This window comes from Paramisgurnus dabryanus, chromosome 3, assembly GCF_030506205.2.
Source record: "Paramisgurnus dabryanus chromosome 3, PD_genome_1.1, whole genome shotgun sequence".
Classification (NCBI taxonomy): Eukaryota; Metazoa; Chordata; class Actinopteri; order Cypriniformes; family Cobitidae; genus Paramisgurnus; species Paramisgurnus dabryanus.
In genome coordinates this window covers 43,656,946-43,681,887 of record NC_133339.1, presented here as the reverse complement: position 1 = coordinate 43,681,887, position 24,942 = coordinate 43,656,946, and the positions used below count along the sequence as shown (strand labels likewise).

Sequence of the window (24,942 nt, the reverse complement as noted above, 5' to 3'; positions counted from 1 at the left end):
CGTGAGAAATGGTCGGTTATCACCAGGACATTCTCAATTCCTCCCTTAGACTTCTCTAGAAGAAGAAAATCCATGCAGATAAGATCCATGGGAGCACTAGTGTGTATGCTCACAAGTGGGGCCCTATTGCCTGGAGTTTTCCTGAGACAGCATCTTTCACATTGCTCACACCAAGCCTTGATTTCTTGATGCATTCGTGGCCAGAAAAAACGTTCCCTGACAAGACTCATAGTGCGATCAAAACCAAAATGACCAGAGTCATCGTGAAGACTTGTTTTGGCTAAGAGCCGCATTTTTTCTGGCAAGACTAACTGGTCAATGGGCTGTCCCTGAACATTTTTCACTTGCCTATACAAAATTCCATCTCTGACCACCAACCTCCTCCACTCTTTTAAGAGAAGAAGTGCATGCTTTCCTTTATCCAACCTTTCAGTTCGTCTAGGCTTACTGTTCAGTATCTAACAGTGTAAGATTGGCCCAATAACAGAGTCCTCTTGCTGACATCTCCTGAGCTCCAGCTTTGTCATCGCAGGCAGTGCATCAGTTCCAGTTCCATTAAAGGGATCTGCTTGTCTTTCACTTTGCTCTGACAACTCTCTGGTTTTGGTAAACACAGTTCTCACTTCTTGCTGGTTAACATCTGTCTCTTGCTCCCCAGACTGAGCTCCACTGCCCAACCCTTGCTGTGTGGAAGAAATTCGCTGTGGGCAGGACTGAAGGGCTTTTGTGACTTCTTGGCTCGACATTCTTGACAGTGCATCAGCATTAGAATTACACTTCCCCTGCCTATACTCAATCTCAAAGTCAAACATAGCAAGTTGTGATACCCAACGCTGGCCTGTAGCATCCAATTTTGCTGTACTCATTACATATTTCAGTGGATTGTTATCTGTCTGGACAGAGAACTTGTGTCCATAGAGGTGGTCATAGAATTTATCAGTCACTGCCCATTTTAGAGCTAAAAACTCTAATTTGTGTGCTGGATAGCGGGTCTCAGGTGGACTCAAACCCCGACTTGCATATGCAATTACTCGCTCTGCACCATCCAGAACTTGAGCAAGGACTGCTCCAAGACCATCCCTGGACGCATCTGTTTGCAGCAAAAAAGGTAAACTGTAGTTAGGGTAGCACAAAACTGGGGCAGTTGTAAGGCTGTCCTTCAAAGCTTCGAATGCTGCCTCACATTCATTTGTCCACTCAAATGGTTTTGCAGGCACTGATGACTCTTTAACTCCTCTTTTCTTTCTCTTAGGGTCTCCAGAGGTGAGTCTATATAACGGTGCTGCCAGTGTTGCATATCCCTTAATGAATCGTCTGTAGTACCCCGAGAAGCCAAGAAACCTCAACACTTCCTTCACATTTGATGGGCGTTTCCATTCTCGAACTTTACTTGTTTTCTCAGGATCAGTTTGTATGCCCTCTGACGACACTACATGGCCCAGGTACTGAACTTGCTTTCTTAGTAGATTGCATTTTTGTGGTTTTAGCTTTAAGCCATGTTTGCGGAGCCGGTCAAACACCAATTTCAGCCGCTCAAGGTGCTCTTCAAAAGTTCTAGAGAAAATTATTATGTCGTCGAGGTAGATCAGGAGACTTTCAAAGTTCAGATCGCCAAAACAGAAGGTCATCAACCTTTGGAAGGTTGAGGGGGCATTTTGCAAACCAAATGGCATCCTATTTGCCTCATATAACCCCATGGGGGTGCTGAAAGCAGTTTTATGCTTGTCATGTTCAGCCACCTCAACCTGCCAATAGCCAGATGTAAGATCTAGAGTTGAGAAGTACTTTGCCTGTCCCAAGGCTTCCAATGCATCCTCTATTCTTGGCAGTGGAAAAGCGTCTCTAGTACTGCAAGAATTGAGTTTTCTGTAATCCACACAGATTCTCAATGAACCATCCTTTTTGGTCACCACAACAATTGGAGATGCATATGGGCTTTTGCTTGGACGTATAACTCCTGCCTCTTCCATCTGTGATATGGCCTGCCGAACCTCCTGATACTGTGAGGGGGGTATCTTTCGATAAGGCAGCCGAAAAGGTTTTGGATCCACCAGGGGTATTTCATGTTGCACAGTGGTGGTATGTCCATAGTCCATGAAATGTTTGGAAAAGACATCCTCATTTTTCTCCAACAACTCTTTCAGTAGTGAAAGCTGCTCTTTACTTTCCACTGCTGCATCATTAAGATCAATTCCAAACATATTTTCACTCTCTGCCCCAACACTGGTTACCTGTTGCTGACTTTGGCATGATTCCACCACTGGGCTCTTCACAGAATGTGTCTCAGGCATGCATTGGTCACAACTAAACATTTGGCATTCCCCTTCTGTTTCGACAACACTTTGAACCATGAAAGCATCTGCAAGGAAGGTTCTGGGTTTGATGACAAGATCTTTCTCAGACAAATTCAGAACACGAACAGGAACACGCCCCCGTTTCACATTAGCAAGCAGCCTGGCAATTACTAGACCCTCTGGGACCTTTAAAGAGGACTGACTCTCCACAAGAACTGTATGAAGCTTTTTCTTTGGTCCACCTACAATTCTGCCAGTGACATCCAGCTCCTTACCAGCTGGGATTTGTATTTTGTGGCCAGCATATTGCACACGACCCACTTTGCCTTTAACTCCCCCAGATTCATGTTTACTTATGTCCAGCAGAGCCGAGTGCCACTCAGGGTTTGTCAGCTTCACCTTGGCAAGATATTGTCTTCCATATGATGCCTGGAGGTCATTTCTAGAAGCTCTTATGACATTAGTACCAATGAGCAATGGAACATTGGAGCGATACTCTGTCACTGGGACAACAAATGCGGGAACATTCGAGTATGCTCTTCCTAAAAACTTAAGGTTGATGAGAAGTACACCGACATAAGTTACAGGTTGGCCAGCAGCACCTTCAATTGGGATGTCAGAAGGTTGCAGTTTCTGGGAACATAGTATAGGGTGCCTGTGCCAGAGTTCATCAGTAATTGTAGTCACTTGAGAGCCAGAGTCAATGAGAGCCTTGCACATTTCACCATTCACTTCTACCATTCCTTCATTACATGGTCCTACCAAGGGTGATCCAGCTGGTTTGGGGTTGCCTGTTAAATGATTTTGGGGAACCTGTTCAATGCCTGTGGTCGCCCCCGTAACCACAGGCTCTACGCGTTTAAATCTTTCCTTGCCTCACCCAAACCCTCAGCTCCAGCAGCATCATCTGTCAGCACCGTCCTGCAGAGACGAGCAATATGTCCAGGTTTTCCACACCGGTAGCATACCACTCCTCGGCTTGCATCATCATAAACTACTTGAGGTCTTTGAGAACTCGCAGTATTGGGTAAAGCTCCAAATCTGGCTTCCAGCTGAGTCAGCCTGCTAATTTGGTCCTCCTGGCTGCTTACCAGTTTCTTTACCAAGGCTGTAAGTTCAGATAGGTCTGTGTTCGACCGGTTTCCTTTCTCAGTTCTTAGATTTTCTCCACTCTGGTGACCATTTGTAGGTGTAAACTGAACTTGATTGTACATCTTTTTAGCTTTTGGCTGCATCTGAAACTTCTTTGTTTCACGAGCCAGGTTACGAAGTTCTGCTTGGAGTTCACGAAAACTTAGGAGCCTAGGCTTCATTGGAGCAAGTCTGTGATAAACCTCTTCATCACTCAGCCCTCTCATAAATTGCCGTGTCAGTTTGGCATCTCGATCTGGAAACGGTTGGCCTCCATACTGTGTCTCTTCTACTGAGCGTAGGGTAGACTCCAGTGCTATGGCATATGAGCACGCTGCCTCACCAGGACGTTGGCCTCTTTCATAAAAGTCAGCTAACGGGTCCAAAGATGTCTGCATATCACTATACTCAGCTCTTAATTCTTCAAAAGCTCTGCCTGGATATTGCTCTGGAGGAGGAAGGTTCAGCACTAGCTTTCTAGCTTCACCACTCAAATGTCGCACTATTGTTGCAAAGCACAAATTTTGTGGCATTCCCCCGGCATCCAGGAGATACTGCATGTCTCGTATCCAATCTTCAATAAGAACCCTACAGTCTGGACCACCACTGAATACTTGTACATTTCGCACCTGATGTGTCTGTGTAAAGCCGGGTTGTGCTGTGGTCAGTGTAGGGACATGGATGTGTGCAGCTTTCTGATCAGACAGATGCAGGGGCACAGAATGAGGTTGCGGCACAAGGTGAGGCTGTTGTGCATACATATGTGAACCAGGATATGATGACATTGCGATAGGGGCATAGGCAGGAGAAGAGGAAGGCACAATAACATGGCTAGAATGCACAGGATGCAGCCTATCACTTGAAGTTTCATGTGATGGTATGGAGTCTGTTCTCTGAGGCTTGTTAGTTTCAGCTAAGATGGCAGTTACTGGAGGCAGATGCGAGTCAGGTAAGGTGTTGGACATGGCTAGCGGAACACCATAGGAGGAGGAGGGAGGAGCCTGCATGGCAATCAAAGTGTTATGCAAGTTGGTCTGAGGTAAAACTGCAGCTGCAGCAGAGTGGTGCTGGCTAGAAGGAGATGCACATGTGGGAGCTGACAATGGATAAGAGGTATTAAATGGAACTTGGTTTGCCCCATTGTAGCAAGACAAATGTGTTTTGGGTGATGCCGCTGATACTGGAGCTTTATATAAGTAGTTTGGAGAGTGGGGCATGTCATTTGGCAGTCCATTGGCAAGAGCTAGTGGGGTCTGGATGGTTACAACATTGCTGTGCATGCTCACCTGGGAGTTAGTGGTCAATGTAGTTGGTTGAATGGAGCTAGCTGAAGGCATGTGTATGATGACTGGGAGATCTTGTGGAGGATTTGCTGTGGCTTGTACATGTACTTTGGGCTGAAACTGCATAGAAGGTGTGGAACTATTGTCCTCCTGGTGCCGGCTTACTGCTAATGGTGACACAGGTTTTGCATAAGCAGCTTGCAGTGTCCTCTTGGGCCTTACAGACTTATCAACGAACAGCTTATTATCCAGCTGGGATACAGGTTCTGTAATCAAATCAACAGGCATGTTAACTTCATACTTTTGCATTCTATCCTGGTCAGATGGTAACCATGGAGTGCCCTGGAAAGGCTGCCTTATTGATAATGAAGGGCAGGCAGGTGGTCGACAAGGAGTGTCTTCAAAAGATCTCTGCATTTTTTTTTTTTTTTTTTTTTTATGGTCCTTCTTGCCTCCACAACAAGCAATGTTTCAGTAATGTACGATGTGTTGTGCTTGCAGACTGAAATGTGCAAACTGTGATGGTATTGTAATGTAATGTAGATGAATTTGTATTTGTATTTCTTAGTTTGTTTCTTGTTTTGTAAAAGAAAGAAAACCTCTTAATACATAAACTCAATTATATCACAATATTCATGAACAGGTTGAACAATATCAATATAGTTTTAAACTGAAAATCTTTTACAACAAAAAATTACACTGTAAAAAATTTCCTTGTAAAATAACAGTAAAGAGCTGGCAGCAGAGACGCCAGCAGTATACTGTTATTTTTACGGTATTTATACGTAAAATGACTTTACGGTAGTAGTCTGTAAACCAGAAAAACTGTATTGTTCTGTATTTATATAATTTACAGTAAAGAGCTGGCAGCAGAGACGCCAGCAGTATACCGTTATTTTTACAGTATTCATATGTAAAATTAATTTACGGTAGTAGTCTGTAAACCAGAAATACAGAATACTTCTGTAGTCACACTGTTAAATAATTTCACAGTCTAATACAGTAAAAAATAAATGCATTTTTCTGTGATTTATTTAGAAACTAAAATAATATTGTTTAGGTTTAAAGTAACAACCTAAACAATATTATTGTAATTTCCAAATAATCACAGAAATATGCAGCATTTTTGAAATAACATAAATTTAGTCTCTAAAAATTCTTCATTGATATTTAAAATATCAGTCTCCCATGAACTTGCCCAATGAATTCCCAGGGCTAAAGACAACTGCTTAAGATATGCATTATTGTGAATATTATGCAAAATAAGCAACAAAAACTTTCAAATCAAACACCTTTATTTCAAAGAGAAATGTCAATGTCAACATGAATACAAAAAAGGAAAGAAAATAAATCCTGTTGGACAATGTTGAAATAGCTTTCTAGTAGTAAACAGAAACAGTAGTTTCTTGCTTTAGACTATGGCAATAAACGTACATTCTTAAATTGCTCGTCAGAGACTGCCCCTAATCCTAACCAAATGTGAAGGGCATAACCTATAGTTTACTTTTTGAAAACATACCTAAGGCCATTTTGAAACTATTATAGTACAGTAGAACATTTTGTCAGGATGTATCAATAATAAGCATAAAAAACATTTAGGATGAAACCGTATAGGCACATGTGCCACTGCAAGACTTGCAGGTTACCTCTTAAAATTGTCCTGTGAGGTAGGTTTGTGTTTTTACATCTTAGTTCTTGTGGATCCAGAAGAGACGATCATCACTTTAGTAGCCGCTGTTCCTCTCTGCAGCATTATTCCAGTGCTGCCACTGTCAAAGAACAAAAAACAATCATACTCATAAATAAACTAAACAATCACGAATGTAAAGTATAAACTCCAAGCGAATGCTTATAAAGTTAAAAATACCAGTATAATTGTGGCAATGCCAGACTGTCAAAAAAATGAGAGAAAGATTATATACTCACCGATCTATATGAAGTTCCATTAAAAAGTCAAGGAGATTCTTCAGTAGCATGGCCACGTGTGTATTTAACTGCAGAAGATGACTTCTGGACGATCACACCTTTCTTCTTAGAGACAATCTTGTCTGATGATTTTGGCATTTGTTCCTCTCTCTTGATTTATATCAATGAAGTGCCTAAATCAAAAGCAATTAATAGTTTTTTTTGTCTTTCGTCATTGCACAAATTGAGTGGATTTAAAGGAATAGTCTACCCTTTTGCCATATTAAACTATGTTATTACCTCAACCTAGACAAATTAATACATACCTATCTTTTTTTCAATGCGTGCACTGTACAACATGTTGTGAATGTGTTAGCATTTAGCCTAGCCCCATTCATTCATATGGTACCAAACAGGGAAGCCACCAAACACTTCCATGTTTTCCTTATTTAAAGACTGTTACATGAGGAGTTATACCAGTAAGTATGGTGCCACAAAATAAAACTTTTTTTTGGTACCATAGGAATGAATGGGGCTAGGCTAAATGCTAACACATTCACAACACGCTGTACAGTGCACGCATTGAAAAAAGATAGATACAGTATGTATTAATTCGTCTAGGTTGAGGTAATAACATAGTTAAATATGGCAAAAGGGTAGACTATTCCTTTAATGACATCAAATGGAATTATAATAAAGTCTATACCCTGTGTGTGTGTGTGTGTGTGTGTGTGTGTGTGTGTGTGTGTGTGTGTGTGTGTGTGTGTGTGTGTGTGTGTTGAGGCTTGAAATGTACAGTACTAATTCCATTTTATGCATAAAATACAAACACATTAATTTAATTGTATATATCTATATAATGATGGCAGGGATTGAAGGGGTTTACCTCTGAATGAATTCCAGAGGGCAGGCTGTCTCATCTTGATACTGAAGGCTGAAAATGTAGTAGGTTGCAAACATAGCAGCAAGTCCAATTGCAAATGTTGGTGTGATGCCCTCAGAGCCCTTAAAGGTGATCATCCAACCCTTAATTGTGACTTGCCTTGTTGCACTTGAAACTTAACAACATGGTAATACTTGTTACCTTGTGTAAACATTTGTAAACTCAAGATGAATGGATAAAATATACAATGTGTCTATCAATGATTCTAAATTAAATGTATATTACCAGGTATCAGGCGAGGACTTGCAGGAAGACTGAGAGTTGTCTCAACGTCAGCTGCAGTGGCAGACACCTGAAGGGAACTAATACATTATCCTTACCATAATAAGTTTATAAATAAATTTATAAAAGGACAATAATTAGTAAACACTAGGTGGAATGTAACCAAGACGTGAACGAGGTACCTACAATCAAACTTCTAAATAGATTTGACATTCAAAATTTTAAGGGTAACAATTTATCTTTTTAACTCCATGTTGTCACACGTAGCTTACATGCAGCTTCCTTTGAGCCAAAAAAATATTTACACCTCTCTTTTTACATATGTAGTAGTACTCCCACAAACTAGTACACACATTGCATTCACAAAGAGTCCAGAAGGACAATATTTTCACACCAATTAGGCGTTTAAAAAGAAAAATGCAAAGCCTTGACTATTCAACTTTAACCAAACTACAATTAGCTTTATTTTCTTGTTAACTGTAAAACACTTTTCATTAAAAGTCGACACAAACAAAATAAAACTCACCAAAACCATCTTGGATAGTCGATGTTCAAATAATCCTATGGTTTGGTTAAAGTAAATTTTTTAATAAGTGTTGTTTCTCAAATTCAGAAGTAGCCTACGGCTAACTTTACCAAAATTAAACAAAATACCACTCAAAAGTAATATTGTTTTGGCTATTCAAATCTAAGCCTCACTGTTCAATGACATGTTTAAATCCCTAGCAAGAGAAGCTTCTATCAGTTGATATCAAGCATTTTTGGCAATATGAATAAGATTTGAATTACCGTTTCATTTGTAGATGCAAGACCCGATGAATTTGATGAAGAACACTTGAGAATGTGCAGCACGTCATCTAAATTGTACGTCCTCTTCTGGAAAATCTCCAATCCAAATAATGGTTCCCGAAATTCCATCCAGGGGTTAATGACAAATTACTTCTGTATTTTTTTAAAGAAAATTGACCAAAAGCAAAAGGCTAGCCTCAATTTATAAAACTAATATTGCTTCTGACCGTGCTCCAAATTCTCCAGTCAACATGCATTTTTGAGAAAATACTGTATTGTCCTGTAATTTAAAACATGAACTTACTGTTGAGGGCCTCTGTCTTGTTGCTCCAATTTAAGCAGCCCACAATGCATTGCTAATTACAGTACTAAACTGTTTAACATGAAAACAGTATTTTAGTGTTGAAAATTGGCTGTAAATTTATGGCAATTGCTTACAGTGTAGTATTCAAATACAAAAACATCCAGAGGTAAAACAGTTCTTTTTTTCCAACAGAAATTTAGTTCAGTCCACAATTTACATTAATATTGTGTGTTCACTTTTAGATCATCAACAGCATATATATATATTTTTTAGCACTACCTCATAATCAGAGAGCTTACTCCAGTTTAAATAGAAATCAGTCATCCGGGTCACGGCACCAAAGATGTAACCCTTATTTGTGCTTTGTCCCCTCGCCTATTTGCCTGTAGTGAGAAGTCTCTGCGTTGTGTTTAAATTTTATGGGAAAGGAGAGGACACAAGGCTTGACTGATGGTTGAACAGGGCAGCTCTCTTTATTTTCTCTGATGCAGACTCTTATCACCACCCAGCTTTCCAACTTTCCAACAGGAAAGAGAAAATGTGTTACAATCACAAATTATGAAGAAAACTGCATATAAGAGCAAGTAAATTCGAATAAAGTATCAAAACTAAAGTCAAATCCAATTAAATACAAAAAATGCAAAACATATTGAAATATATATAAAATGAAATGTCTTTAAATCAAGTAAAATAATGAAACAATAACATGGGATAGGCCAGACATCATGGTGCAACACATAAGTGCACAAAATACTGCTTTTAAATGTTCATCTGCCTTCAATAACTCCATGTATATTTTAGCTAACAGCAATAAAGTTAGAAAATGATCCCAAATAACATGGATGGTCATTTTAAAAGAATTATTTATAAGGATTGCAAAAGAGGGAAACAGAGCATATCTTACCTTTCCAACAGGAAAGAGAAAATGTGACTAGGTCATAGCTCCACCCCCACAAAGGAAGTGCTCTGAACCCAGATATACAACACACAAGATACAGCTCCCTCTAGAGGACAAACTTTTAACATCAACCCTACATATATGATAAACAAACCCGCGTTGTCGTCCCGTTTATAGGCGCATATTACTAATGCGCTCTTTAAATAACAAAAAAACATATTGCGCCATTGACTTTAGACTTTATACCAGGTTTTAGTTGGTCAATGGAGTAGTCTATTTTAGTTGTCTCAAAATAACAACGCGCCAACAATGCGCCTGAACACACCTCGTTTTCAGACCAGAACGCCCATGGGCGCAAAAGGGGGCGCAAATGCATTTGCTATTTAAAGAAACACCAAAGAGTTTTTTTTTACCTTAAAATAACGTTTCCAAAAAAGTTTCAGTGGTTCATCCACTCGAAACAGGGTGAACGGCACTTTCACATTCGCTTTGTAGGCCTCTATCGGCCAAAACCGCACTAAAGAAGTTTCCAACCGTCGGGTAGTGGTCCTGTAGTTCGAGTGAAAACTACAAAAACTTGCTTTACGGCAGATACAATCCAATCAGAGCCAGCTATGCTGCAGTATTTACGACAGTGGTAATAAACAATTACGCGTCTAACCTGTAGGGGGAGCAAAGAGCAATAAGTCTTTAGTGTTGCTACAACGTGAAAATGATAATTGCGCAGGGTGGAAACTAGCAAAAGACACTTGCGTCGCGCATTGCGCTGCATTGCGCCGGGTGTAAGATAGAGCCCAAAGTCACAATGAAATAGTGGTATTTTTTTACAATATTGTGGTATTTTTTTTACAAATGACTTATCTGTGACTTAGATTCTTTTTTTATCAAAAACACAAATCCCTCCCCTCCTCAAAACAATGTGTTCGAGTTCATGCGTTGCTTTGCAGACCTATTTGCGAGGTTTTCCTGCTTGCAGTCGAGCTGCTTGCCATAGTGACATGTGTGCCGTGTTTCCTTTTTTTAATCACAAATGAAGTGAATTAGTTGGTGAATTTGTCAAAAACTCAAATCTTTTAATAAAAGTTGAAAAACGGAATCCCTTTATAATGGATATTTTAGTTGCTGTTTACACTATACAGGTATGCCCTGAAAATAACTGGAAACATATTATTAAAATACCAATAGTTTCGTCTTTTGCTACTTTTCATTTCTATTTTTTGTTCATTTGCCTGTTTTAAAAATACGAATTTATAATGTTGTGAAAGTGAAGGTTGCATTAAACATGAAATGCACATGATCGTTATCATCAGTGAGGTGACCAATCACGAAAAGCCAATTGTCATCAGTACTCCGTGCAGCCGCTTGCAAGAAAGATGCGCCTGCTGTTCTCAAATTGCTCTCGCTGTACTTTAAAACCATACGTCACAGTCACATGCCCTGGGCAGCAGCTCAAGTCGGACAAAATTTTTAAACGGCATGCACTGCTTTAAGCCAGCCGCCGATTTGGGGTGCATTTCCCGAACAAAGACGCAACTCGCTGCTGAACCACCATAGTACGATGCATAGTTGGAGAAACGAACTACCTTGTCATGACTGTTTCCTGAAAGCATAGTAACTTTGTCGCACATTCATAGTTTGATCCATGTTAGTTTAACAACATAGTTGATGATGTCACGTGGGAGGTGGAGTACTAATTAATCTGTTCAAATCGATTTGATGTCAGATTACTGCTGTAAATAACGTATTTACTAACTTATAGATGTAAAATTAAATTTGTATATATTTAGAATGATGGATATAGAATGCACTACATATTTTTGCTTATTTTGTTCAAAGGCATGATCAGTGTAAGTCTACATATTATAATAACAAGGAACTATGCTTCTAATGACAGGCAAAGAGCTGTCGTTCAAACCACACAAGTATTCGTTTGAACTATGGTTTCGGGAAACACCAAATCGTTGAACTTTGTCAGTAACAACGAAACTTACGACAGTAGTTGGCTAACGATGCTTTGGGAAACGCACCCCAGTCAAACACACCTATGGGTTATAGCAGGTTTGCGGGGTCCGAGAAAAGTTTACAGCGATTAGCAAATAGCAACACTACTCAACTTCCAACAATCCAATCAATTCTCAATAGATGTATTCAAGTCCAGCCCTATCTTTTATAAATTCGGAAGCCATTTCACTCGAATATACGTCACCACGGGGAAAATAAGACCATTTCCACTTCCATTTTATGGCGACTTTAAACTGACATACTGTAGATACACAGATGTAGTCACGTTTCAGTCCAGTCTTCACCCATATGTTGATATGTGTTGCAGGCACGGAGGGCTCTGGCAGACAGACAAAAGGATCTGGAGGTGAAAACACAGCAGCTTGAGATCAAACTGAGCAACAAGACTGAGGAGGACATCAAGAAGGCCAGACGGAAATCTACACAAGCAGGTCAGAGCGTCCAGACTCATTTATTTCATTAAACAAAAACTAAATGATGCTGGTTTGATGTTACCATAAGGAACATACCCGACAGCAGGTTTATTCATCTGAAATGTTACTAAATTTATATTATACAAGAGGGATTACAGATAGAAACGTTTAAGTTTATAAGCGAACAGTCATTGTATTGCTTGGGGTTTCCATTTTAATGGAGTTTGCAAATGTAAGAGTATGATGCTATAAAATTATAGCTCAAATAATTTGGCTTTAGTAGACATTGATAAGATTGGAGTTTATATTGAAATGTTACATTTGATGGCAAACTTGGATTGAGACATTGTTGAGATCTCTACATTACACACATGCGAGATTATTTGTTTGCTCAGATGAAAGCTCTGAGACTCAGGTGGGGATATATTTCAAAATGTGAAAGTTCATTAAAGCAGCAGTTTCGAGTTTGAAAGCTGCGGAGGCCAAGATTTCCAATGAATGTCGACTTGAATTTTAGTCATTGCACAAAGTTTTGCATCAAGGCCTCAGATGACTTGAGATGTACTGGATGAGTCATATGAACTACTTTTGTTGCCACTTTCCCATGTTTCATTGAAACCAAACAAGATGTTTCCCTTCATCTGTCCAATCATAGTCCTCAAATCCCAGCTATGTTCTTTCATTTTGCCATTTTGCTATAAGAGATAAACAAAGGCATTAAGCTTGACATCTTCTTCAATAGGGGTCTAGACTTTAAAACCCTCAAGTTATTCTCTTCTACTCTGGATGGCTGATGGCTCATTTGCCAATTAAACAATCCCTCTGTAATCCAGCGTCAAGTCTTTTTTTATGTCAAGTAAGAAACTTTTTATAAGGTAATCTTGCATGGGCCAAAAATTGCCTGGCTGAGACTGTTGACTTGGGAATGTGTTTTTTGAGCATGATGCAAGACCAGGATGGGAAAGAATAGTGCATGGGATGAAGGGGACATTGGATGGATCCCAGAAGCTGATTTTTAAGAAGAGCCAAGCCGGATTGGTTCCAGACGTTGAGTTGGGAAAGGCATAGAGTAATGATCTATTTTTGCAATGAGAAAATTCAGCTTATACAGCCTCATATTCAGCAGAAACAAGAGTTTCTTCCTGGGCCGTCTCTCACGCTAAATGTAAGAAGTCCTGGCAGCTGTGAGGTTCACATGCTCTTGTTGGTAGGATGTGTCTCTCAACTTTTGAGGTTAGGGACGACCTGCTGGCAGGAATGTCTAATGCAGTATTGAGGAGTTGAATGAGTCTGACAGTCAACATGCACAGCCTCTGAAACACCTCTTCTCTGTGTGATGAATGAAGGTGTTTATGCTTTTCATTTGCATAAAAGACTTAATTAATAATATAAGCACTTCCGGGTTAGTCACCAGGAGATCACCAAAAAAGTACTGTGCTTTTTGGACATGGGAACATAAACTATCGTCTAGCAGTATGTGCCTAATTTACAAGATGTATTAATTTGTAAGATCTCATTCAAATGTTTTATTAGGACCTCCTTTCACCACATTAACACTTGGTTTAGGTGTGGAGTTTCATTCAGATAATTGTATGTTTTCCTGTAAAATAAGATTGGATTGACGGGCAAATTTTTTGGTGGATGATTCAAGGAGGTGGAATAAAGGAGGGGCGCAAGGCATGTTTAGGAGTTACAATATCAGGGAGAAATGTTAATACTGAACTCTTTTTTACTTACCAGTACATAACATTCTGGCAACCACTCAGAACACCTTGGTAACATGCTAGTTTAGTTTATAGTTATTTGCACATGTAAAATTACAGTACAGGTACATTGGAAACCTTGTGCATTTCTCACAAGGTAAATATAAAATGGAATTAAAAGAAAAGCTAACTTTTTCAAAGGTGCAGAAAAGAAACACTATGTACAAATAGACCTTCTAGTTAAAAAGGTACACAAATAGACTTTCTAATTACAATAAAACACATTGCAAAGAGTAGTAAAGTAAATAAGTAATATGCACACATTAATCAATGGTCAAAAGCTACAACATGATAGCAACTGCATACAAAACACAAGTTAGACTCAAAAACAGACTTTGCTAAAAGTGGTTTACTGGCTTGTAACCATAAGGGAACCATTTTAAGTGCCATATAGCACCTGCTATATTATGGTGCTATATTACCCCGTATGGTTCTTCATAGGTGCTAAATAGCATTAAAAATGGTTCCCCTATGATAACGAGCTTGTAGTAGCACCATTTTTTTAGAGTGAAGTATAGAGGACCAGTGCCGCTTTAAAGCAACACTATGTAGTTTCCATGTAAAAATGACTTACAGCTCCCCCATGTGGTTGAAAAGCGCAACAGTGCATGGTATCGACCATAGACTGTAAAAAAGATGGACGACGCCTGTTCACTCTCTTCCATTGGTGAAAAGTGAAGCCGCAAGTGTCCCGATATGGCGCTGACATCTTGGGTCTTGAGTCTGCGCACTAGCGATTTCGGGACCAATCATGCGCACTAGTGAGCAGGAAGGGAAGCTGCGAAGTCAAAACCCCGCCCTCGCTCTCGTAGAATGCGCATATCACACGATATCACAGCTGTCAATCATGACGTGACACCACCGTTTTTATATCATTAAATAACTAACTAAACACAAACCTATTTTAAAAACAAACATTTGAATTTACATCAGCGTGATAAAAACTACAGTAAATGACAGAAACCAGCTTCGGAAAAAAGATAATTGAAGTGTAATTAATTTTTTTAGTTGGTCCCAAGTCCCATTGAATAACATGGGGAGGCGGGGTTTATGACCTATACTGGGACCAGTCACTGGGGGGCGATCGAGACGTTTTAGCTTCACTTTTCAGGGCTTGTGCGGCACGCTTGGTATCGACACTCTTCTGCAGGCAGGGGGAGGGGCGGGGCTGTGTGCTCTACCCTCCACTGCCACTTTCAGAGTGTGCTTGTAGCAGCTAGGAGGTTGCTCAGATTGCAGCAACAGTCCAATTTGTCCAGTTAAAAGTTGTTCTATCACTGAAATAATTTTAGAGACATTATTTAAAGGTAAAAAAAACTACATAGTGTTGCTTTAACATAAAACCATAAATCAATTTATCAATTTAATAATTAAAATAGAACATTTAAAGAAACAAATCACTCTTTAAATAGATTATTAGGCTAATTAGGCACTCTTTATTAATTAGGCTTAATAGGGTTTAAACTACTTGTTTAATTTACGTTTTACAATGAACTTAAAGGCGGGGTGCTTGATTTTTGAAAAACACTTTAGAAAAAGGAGTCGGGCTGAGTACCAAAACACACTTCAGCAGTAAGTGGCATGTCTACTAACTGACATCATTGCCTGGGTTGTGTGTGTGTGGGGCGGGTCTACCAAAAAAGGTCCAGCAGCAGGAACTCCTGACATTTAAACCCAACTTAATTTTATTCTGAAAACCTCTAAGGGGTGGTTTCCCAGACAGGGCTTAAGACTACTCCAAGATTAACTGGCTGATAATCCCAGACTCAAATTCAGATTTATTTACAGTTTAAAACATAAATTTAAGAAACATTTTTAAATATGTATGTGATTTTTCCTTTTAAAAAGCGATTTATTTATTATATTCATTTGTAAGTTTGAATTGTAACATTTTAAGTGGCACTCATGATCTTCCATATACAAGCACCATAGTCTGCATGTGCAAACACCACTATCATGGTTCAGCAGAAAATTCAGTTAGTATGAGTTCCTTATTGAAGTTACTTAGTTATATGAAATGAAATAAGTCAGGGTTGAATAGTTTTAAAAATAAATACAGATTCTTTGCTTGCTTTGTTTGCAGAGATCTTGCAATGCTTAAGTGCAGTAGATTGTGTTTAATTGTGTCACTGCCAAGATGTTTACAGTGTTTTTCTGTGCAGCTGAGCTCAATAGAAAAAACACTGTATGATGTATGATACCCCCACCTCTCACACACTCTCTCTCTCTCTCTCTGAATCTCTCATACGCACTGTTCCCAGTCTAAATCAATGGACAAACATTAAGCATACGTCAATAGCAGCTTGCCTTCAATAACTCTTGACGGGTTAATTCACTAAAGAAAATATCTTTTAAAGGCAGGGCCTCATTTACATATAGATGGAGCGATCTGTCTAAAGGTGCCAATAGATTTCCTTTTGCCTCAGATTACCTGTAATTATGCATGTTATTAAAAGGCTAAGCATGTGCTTGATGTATTATACAGGGTAACATAAATAATAATAAATGAATAAAGTCTTCCCCCTGCTGGTACAGAAAAGCACTGTGCCTTCAGTAAACCAGTAAATCCTACAAGATAAATATAGCTGATAAGCACCAAGTTTGTTTTCATATATTGATAACAGTATTTATTTTCCAAGCAGTTAAATAGTTTTGTTTGTATTGTGAGCATCAAGCCTTATAAATCTTCAAGATCAAGACATTTGTACAACAGTATCAATTTCATTCAAACTTTTAAGATCGACCAGTTAAATGTTTAGAGTTAGTAAAAATTTTCTTGACATCAACACATGAAATGATGTGTGCCTACAAAAATATATTTTCAAAAATATATTGATTTTAAGAAAATATTTAATGGAGTTAAATGTGTTACTAGCCCTGACATTCGCTACTTGTTTTAAGCATAACCCTGATTATACTGCACTTGTATATTAGGAGTTCAGATGCAAAACCCTCTGGGCATCTGACATGTTTTTTTGTAAATGAGTTTCAGTAATTTCACTTTAATGGCAATGAAAAGGTTATTAGTCAGTCAGTGATTAAAATTCCTTATTTTCACAAATGTCACTTTAATCATTTCATTGGTATTAAACAAAAAGAGCTAAATCAGTGCGTGCAAGCTTTTTTGTCAGAACAAAATCGCTAAATATGCAACTTAACATTGCAAATGATGAAAGACAGAATTTAAAAGATAAAAACTAAATCACACATTAGGTGGAGCTATGATCCATGTGACTGGCACATGGTTGTTTTACGCATCTTCGTTTATCCAATTGATCTTCTGTCCACTTAGAGAATCTATTAAACAGTGTTCTTGTTATTGTAACTGATTATGACTGATAATAATGCTCTGTTTGTGTTTGATATCAATAGGTGATGATCTGATGCGCTGTGTTGACCTCTACAATCAAGCTCAGTCGAAATGGTTTGAAGAGATGGTCACCACAAGCATGGTAATTACAAATCATGTTTTCCATCACAGTTTTCTTGTGTGAAATGACACCTCATTGACTGGCACCACGTGTTAATTTGCTGGCATTTCCTCTTTCACAGTCACACAGTCTAGCCCTGCTGACCTGTAGTATATGCTGTATAACTAATAACTTAAAAAATAATAAAGCAAAAATAATAATAATAATAAAATACTAAAGCAATGTGGCCAATGCACACATTAAAATAGATTTCAACTATGGACCTTTATTATCATCTTTCATCCATTCTGAAATCTGGAGCTGGAACCTTCTGTTTTTAAAACCAAGTAAACACCTTATATTTCAATGTGATTCTTTCTGTGTTTGTGCCCTAAAGGAGTTGGAGAGATTGGAGGTGGAGCGGGTGGAGATGATACAGCAACACCTGCGCCAGTACACAACACTGCGTCATGAGACAGACATGTTCAACCAAAGTGTGAGTAACTTGCCCTTTACGGCAATGCTCAGTCAAACCAGCCTTTCACATCCAGCACTAAAGGCTTTGCTTTGTGGTACTATTTTTACTTCACATTTTATTACTTCTTTGTACATATAATCTGCTCTGTTCTCAGTGCACACTCCATGATCCTAAGATACAGTATAAATTCAAAGCAAAGTTTGTCTTAAGCAAAGGTCAACCCAAGAAGTCTTACTGTAGAACTGTAGTTTAAGTGTAGGCAGCTTTTGCGATGCGACATTTACAGCAGGATTTACAGCAGACTGTCTGTGACAGTCTGAATATGAAGCAACAGATGGATCTCAAACATGTTTTCTGTGACACCTGATGAAATTGCCAACACAGATATTCTCTGTGTCATTAAGCAGAAGTTAACACTTTTTGTAGCTTGTTACTACTCATAGGAAAGATAAGTTTCATTGAGCCATTTCTACATGATCTGTAATCTGTGTAAATCACTTTTATTAGAGGTGCTGTGTGTAAATTTTAGCAACATCTAGTGGTGAGACTGTGATTTGCAACCAACGGCTCAGTCCACAGCTCGCCCCTCCCTTTCGAAGTGCATAGAGAAGCTACGATAGCCACCACAGGACAAACATGTCATCGTCTGAGACAATGGGTGCATCCTTACCCCCAGTCACATTAGCTACAAGAGACAGAGCGACAGGCTACCATTCATTTTCAATGGGAGTGGCGGGTTGCCAGCGACGAGCTCACTGCTGCACCGAACAAGGTGGGGCCAAAATAGACAAGAAGGCTATTTAATGCAAATGCTGAGCGATGCAACAAAGCAACTGCCAATCGGAGTGAAGGGCAGCACGACGTAGGTCAGTGGCTTAAGTCGAAGAAAATAAATCAAGATGGCGGAATATGCGTCTTTCTGTATATATCTGATAAGTTTTGCATTTTATCTCATATATTTTGTAACTTTTATCGAGAAATAAATACTGTTAAATCCAAAAACATCGTTCTTGTAACTTAAAAATACCTCTGAAGTGACTTTTATTAAAGTGCCCATGTTATGACTGCTTTTCCACAAGTTATATAGGTGTATGAGTTCCATAAAGCATGTTTCAAAAGTTGTTTGCTCGAAATAGCTTGTAGGAAAAGATTGTTACCCATCTCTAGTAGCCTCTGTTTCAGGGCATTTCAGATTGTGCCGTTTTGAGCTAGTCATTACATATTTATGAGCTGCTGCTCCTTTGATCACGCCCCACTACTAACGTCATGTGCCCGTGCGCGTGCTCAGTGGTATCGTGAGCAGTACAGACCATACTGTGTTATTATTTTATAAATTATTTTTATTAACGGTTTATGTTGCCAACAGATAAATCATGCAGAAAAGTATCACTAATAAGTACACTACAGGAGAAGAAACTCATGACACACAATGATTCCAGAGTAAATTGTGATGTTACGTTAGCAGTCACAACAATAAACTCGTTTTCCCTGGACAATGCTAACATATTCCCATTATAAAACATTTTCAAACGCATTATTTTCGCAAATTACAGAAATTAAGACCCGGCGGGGGATGTATACTGCTTGTGGACCGCGTGCTAATTGCTAGAAGCTAGCGGGAGGTCCGGACCGTAAAGTTATAAGAGGCTCGGGGGTTAGCCTCGTCAGAAAAGCCGGGGCGGTAAGGCCCAGTCTCGGTGTGTCAAACTCATCATGACACACAAAGATTCCAGCGTAAATTGTGATATAGCAGTCTCAACAATACACTCGTTTTCCCAGGACAATACTAACATATTCCCGTTATAAACATTTTCAAACGCATTATTTTCGCAAATTACAGAAATTAAGACCTGGCGGGGGATGTATACTGCTTGTGGACCGTGTGCTAATTGCTAGAAGCTAGCGGGAGGTCCGGACCGTGTATATATCTATGCGGACCGTAAAGTTATTAGAGGCTCGCCTGGTCAGAAAAGCCGGGGCGTAAGGCCAGTGGCCGGTTGCATAAACATAGCCGCGATGTTAAGACTGCGTCTTAAGAATGATTCTGACTAACTAGCAATTGGTTAGGGCTAATCAGTCTTATTATTTGTATTTGAATTAAACAAATCTACCTTTCTAAATTCATGACTAACTTTTAAGACTAGTCTTTAAGGTTTATGCAACCGGCCACCGGTCTCGGTTAGTTTGGCAAAAAGCTTTTAGCTCTAGCATCATAAATGTAGTATTTTGTGACAGAAGATGACAACATGCAAAATATAATGTGACTTCTTACCTTTTGTGATGATACAACGCGATCGCGAATCGAATCCAGTCTGTTTCAGATGTGTGAATGATCCATGAAAGTCCAATAAAATACATCCAATGACCATTTTTGTCCACAAATGCGTATAATCCATGAAATATAGATACATAGTCTGTTGTTTACATCAGATTTCGCATGAAGGTCTTATCGCCTACAATCTGAGGACTGTTTGCGTCGTAACACACTGTATATAAGATTACTCCGGGTTCCAATAGCCACGCGTTAAAACTTTGTTTTTAAAAGTAGGTGGGAGTATAATCCATAATATCCAAATAGCGCTGTTATTTCCGTGAGAGATGATAACAGCACAGAGGGTCTCATTCAAGTGACTGCTCTATGCTCTCTAGCTACCTGGTGGGTGGAGACCTGCGAGTGGGGTGGTGGGCGGGTAAATTCAAACTGAATGTGACGAAACTTTTTGTTACGTCACAACGGAGCTGAGTTTTAACTTGCGCAATCTGAGACTCAAGGCAGAGGACATTCAGAAACCTGTATCTCACTCAAAACAGCATGGATGGATTTTTTTCCAAGTTTGTATGCGTTTGGGAGCATCAGAGACAAAAAATAACCCAGAAAAAGTGAGTTTTTCATAATATGGGCACTTTAATGCTTTTAGATACTTACTGTCGCTCACTTTTGTAGCTAGTGTGACTCAGGGTCTGGGTCAAGGATGCAAACTTTGAAGGCGAGACTCGATCTTTGAAGGTTGCAGCTTTAGAAGTCCACGAAGTGAACTGAAATGAGGCAATCTAGCCTGCAGAGAGAGTTGTGTCACCTGCTGTTCCCGCCCTCCATGCCTGTCAGCAGAGACGTTTCGGACTTAAAAAAATAAATATGGAGCCAATTTTTTTTTTTTTTTAGAGAATATGATGCTATTGATGCACACAATTGCAGCAATAATATTAATTTACATGACTACATTTTTAATATAAAACAGTGACAAGGACCTTAAAATTGCTTAATTATACACTTTTATTTAACTACAGTTATGAATGTTTATTTTAAACATTGAATCTTGGGATAGCCAAGTCCGTGAAAAACCATGTATGGATCTTTGGTTTTAGGGAAACACAAAGGCAGCATTTTGGGGCTGCATGTGTGAATTGGGACAGCCCTCGTTGCGTCCTGATGACGTTGTTGGCCCTTGAATACGGCCTTTGAAGGACGCAGCCCCTGAATTGGGATGCACCCATCATAGTGACTAAACGTGCTCTTTAAAGCATGTAGAAACATAATGGCTGGAAATGGTGACTTTCATGTAATGGGTAATGCAAAGTGAAGTACTGAAAGGTACTGCTCCAAACAAGTTTTTATTGTAAAGGCAACGTTTTGACCCTCAGGTCTTCATCAGGTGCCATTAAATGTGTTGTCCCTAACCTTACACACCTTCTGTGTTATTATTCATTGTGCCGCTCACCACAGTCCTGTGATGTTAAATCAGAAATGTCTTGTCTGAAAGTGTTAATTGATCACAAAATAGAGTAACGCGAGTAACCAACTCATTTAAATTTCAATAATTGTAACTGGGTTACTTGATTAAAAAAAAAAATACTTCGTTACATGCTCATTACCGCTAAAAGTAGTGGAATTACAGTAACGGAATTACTTTGTAACGCGTTACTCCCGTAACTTGTGTTGGCCCTTTCATTTATTTTAATATGAAATAACGCCTTAAATGGCATGCAACACACAATGTGCAAAAAATTAACACATCATTTTTTGCAATGTAACATATATGCTGCTCTGAATCCTGTTGTCACTGGAGCATAAGCATTGAGAATAATAGTCCATTCCTGATTTTACTGTTTACACTATTAAGTGGTAGCGTTTTTACTTTCTGTCTTTTAGGGCATTCATAAGTAAGGAATAAATGACGACGGGCTATTGAATTATAAGAAAATAATGCACACCCAAGGTCCAATGCGGCACACCGCGGGTGTGCATTATTTTCTTATAATTCAAAGGACCGGAGTCAATTATTCCTCTTATACCACAGTTACCACAAATATTGCTCTGGTGCCTATTTTTAAGACATTTGACAAGTTAGGTATGCGGTTATCAGAAATTAACGCATACCCACGGAACATTTCAGAATACAGCATTCAACAGACCCGTGGTATAAAGTATTTTAATGACCATTAATCACAATGGTGTAATAATTGTGCAAAAAATAATTCAGCAAAGGCATGGTTATAAAGACACTGCTTGTATAGGTTTTATTTTTCAATGACCAATGTTGTGTAACTTATTCTGATTGTTTTTGTGGTTGTGTTGTAGACGTTGGAGCCAGTGGACAAGCTTCTGCAAAGTGTGGACCCCGCCAAAGACAGAGAGTTGTGGGTGAAAGAACATAAGACCGGAGAACTGAGACCCGTGGACATGGACATCTAGATAACACTGACCTACTGTATGAGAACCACGTACACATTAAACATGAAACTACCTGCATGCCTGTCTACCTGAGTACTTCAACCTCAGCCAAAGCCATACAGGTATCTCCACTGGAAGCACTGCGGGTTTTCTGGATCTCCACTGCTGGAAAACGCAACAAATACAACATCAAAGCTTTACAGAAGAGTTTCTCAATGTGAGGATGAACGGGACTACAGCACAGCAAAAGATCAGATTGCATTATGAATATTGACTAGCCATCCTGTGCTGTGTTTTAACATATAATCACGCATGTCCTTTCACAGATATATATATATAAATATACAGTATATACAGTAGTGAATAACTCTAATATGCTACTTCCCGGTCTCTGAATATGATTAAAAAGTGTCATCATTGATAAATATCAGAGCGAGAACTGTAGAGTAAAAGATTTACAAAAGTTCATCCAACCAATTTTTCTTTCTGCTTTTTGGTGTAAAAGTGAAATCATGTACTCAAACTCGTCGTCTAATTGGATATATTTATGCTTGAATGATGTATGGAAACGCACATTATATGATTGTTTCAATTTGAATACATTCACCAGGATGCTTTAGAGATGTTCAGTCCCCTATGACCTAGTTTAAAAATGAACCTTGAGCAGAAATAACCAGCATCAAATTTAAGGGAAGAACAGATTATATTGTCTATGAAATGTTATATTGTTAAATCTGTATTGTACTAAGAAGTTGTTTTGCAACAAGAATGCAATGCAAAATTTGAATGCTATTTTCACAAACTGCTGGCAAATCTACAGGCTTCCTGAGCAAGGTCTGAACAGATGCATTATCAGTCAAATACATTATAAGGATGGAGTTGATATATTTTCATATTTTTTCAGAAAAGCATGTTTTGTCTTAATGTAGGACTAGTTCTGTATGGTTAATGGTAAATTAGTGTTATTGGAGTGGTACTGGTTAGTCCATTGATTGTGTTCATGGAAGACAACCCAGGGTGCGATAGAAAAGTCATATGCTTTATCTGAGGTGAAGCTAAGACCCCTTATGCAGATGGTTAGGTTAATTTGAACACTTTATGAATTTCTAGAGGAAAGTGTTTGCTAAGGGTGAAATTATATGGTGTCAATCAAAGCTGGATTGCAATTTAATTATGATTTGTGTAACACCTTTTAGTGCCTAAAGGTAAAATTGCCTTGGAATGTTCACAATCTATTCTGTTAAGTGTTTGTAAATAATTGTAAATGTGTGTGTGTGTCTGTAATTGTCGTCAAGCACATCCTACAGCATTGTCATTTTTCTGTAGTCTTTGTCAGAGTGTATTTTTATGAAATCTCTAATGCATATTTAGAGGTTTTGCATATTAATATGCATATATTCATGCATATGTGTACGTAACGTTTGCCTGATGGTATACTATGATTTTACACTGAATGCACAATGTTACAGGCAGCTGATCACTGGTCAAACTTTACAGCTCTATTACTGGCAGATAAACTACTTTAATTTCTCAAACGCTATAAGAGAGATTTCATATGACATTTATAACACTAGTTTGAAGAACAGCTTACAGCACATTTTGGGAAAAGAAAATATTTGTGTGTTTATTATATTAACTCTGAGATTTGTATTTATATTTTACTATTAGTTGTTTACATTCGAGGCAGGGAAGATATTCAAAGTTCATGTGTAAAATTACTACAGTTGTCAAACTTGTTTTTATCACACTTGTACGCTATGAAAAAAACTAAACACTGTTTGACAATATGAAATATCTGAGAAGTAAACATGCAACACCTGAGGATATGCATTCAAGTTATTGATTTATGAGTTTATTACTAACAATCATTCACCTTGCATACTGTAGAGTATAACAGGTTTACATTTGCTCGGTTTAGCATGTGACAAGTTTTACTGTACTGCATTGCCCAGCTGTTAGAAGTATGTTGCAAAAGTCGTATTGAATTGATGTCAGTGGTGTGCATTCTGTGTATTCTGTTCAGCTGAATTTCTGTGGTCCAAAGTAGATCTTATATATATATAAATATAAATATATTATATTGTATATGTTGATTTTTTGCTCTCAACTTAATAGTCTTCATTGATAATATTCATTTATCAACATGTTACGAAAATAAAATGTCTTTGTTGAATATGCCCAGGAAATGACTACAGTGTATGTTGTTGAGATAGTGAAGAAAAAATACTCAAATTGTTTATCATCAGTTTCTTGTTTAGAACAGTGTTTAGTGTTCCTGTAGCTTAATTTGAGTAATGGGTTTGATTCGATTACAGTATACCAGGTTAGTAGGACTTTTCTTGTATCAAACTGAACTCTTTACTGTCAATTTCAGTAAATATTTTTCAAATGTACTGTACTTTTACTGTGACTTTA

General features: G+C 38.5%; 1 protein-coding gene and 1 long non-coding RNA gene across 2 annotated transcripts in view; one reads left to right on the top strand and one right to left on the bottom strand.

Moving 5' to 3' along the window:
• gas7a (growth arrest-specific 7a) overlaps window positions 1-24,713 on the top strand; it is an 85,784-nt gene extending 61,071 nt beyond the window's left edge. Inside the window, exons 11-14 of the mRNA XM_065263160.2 lie at window positions 12,099-12,222; window positions 17,340-17,419; window positions 17,775-17,873; window positions 22,435-24,713. Coding sequence (XP_065119232.1) covers window positions 12,099-12,222; window positions 17,340-17,419; window positions 17,775-17,873; window positions 22,435-22,548 — 417 coding nt within the window. The 3' untranslated portion in view covers window positions 22,549-24,713. The remainder of the gene's footprint in view (window positions 1-12,098; window positions 12,223-17,339; window positions 17,420-17,774; window positions 17,874-22,434) is intronic.
• On the bottom strand, window positions 5,440-7,859 carry LOC135744883 (uncharacterized). Its single transcript, XR_010530871.2, has 4 exons — window positions 7,782-7,859; window positions 7,500-7,671; window positions 6,635-6,807; window positions 5,440-6,477 (listed from the first exon to the last, which is right to left on the bottom strand). It is a non-coding gene; the product is annotated as an uncharacterized lncRNA (long non-coding RNA).
• Window positions 24,714-24,942: the final 229 nt, after the last annotated feature.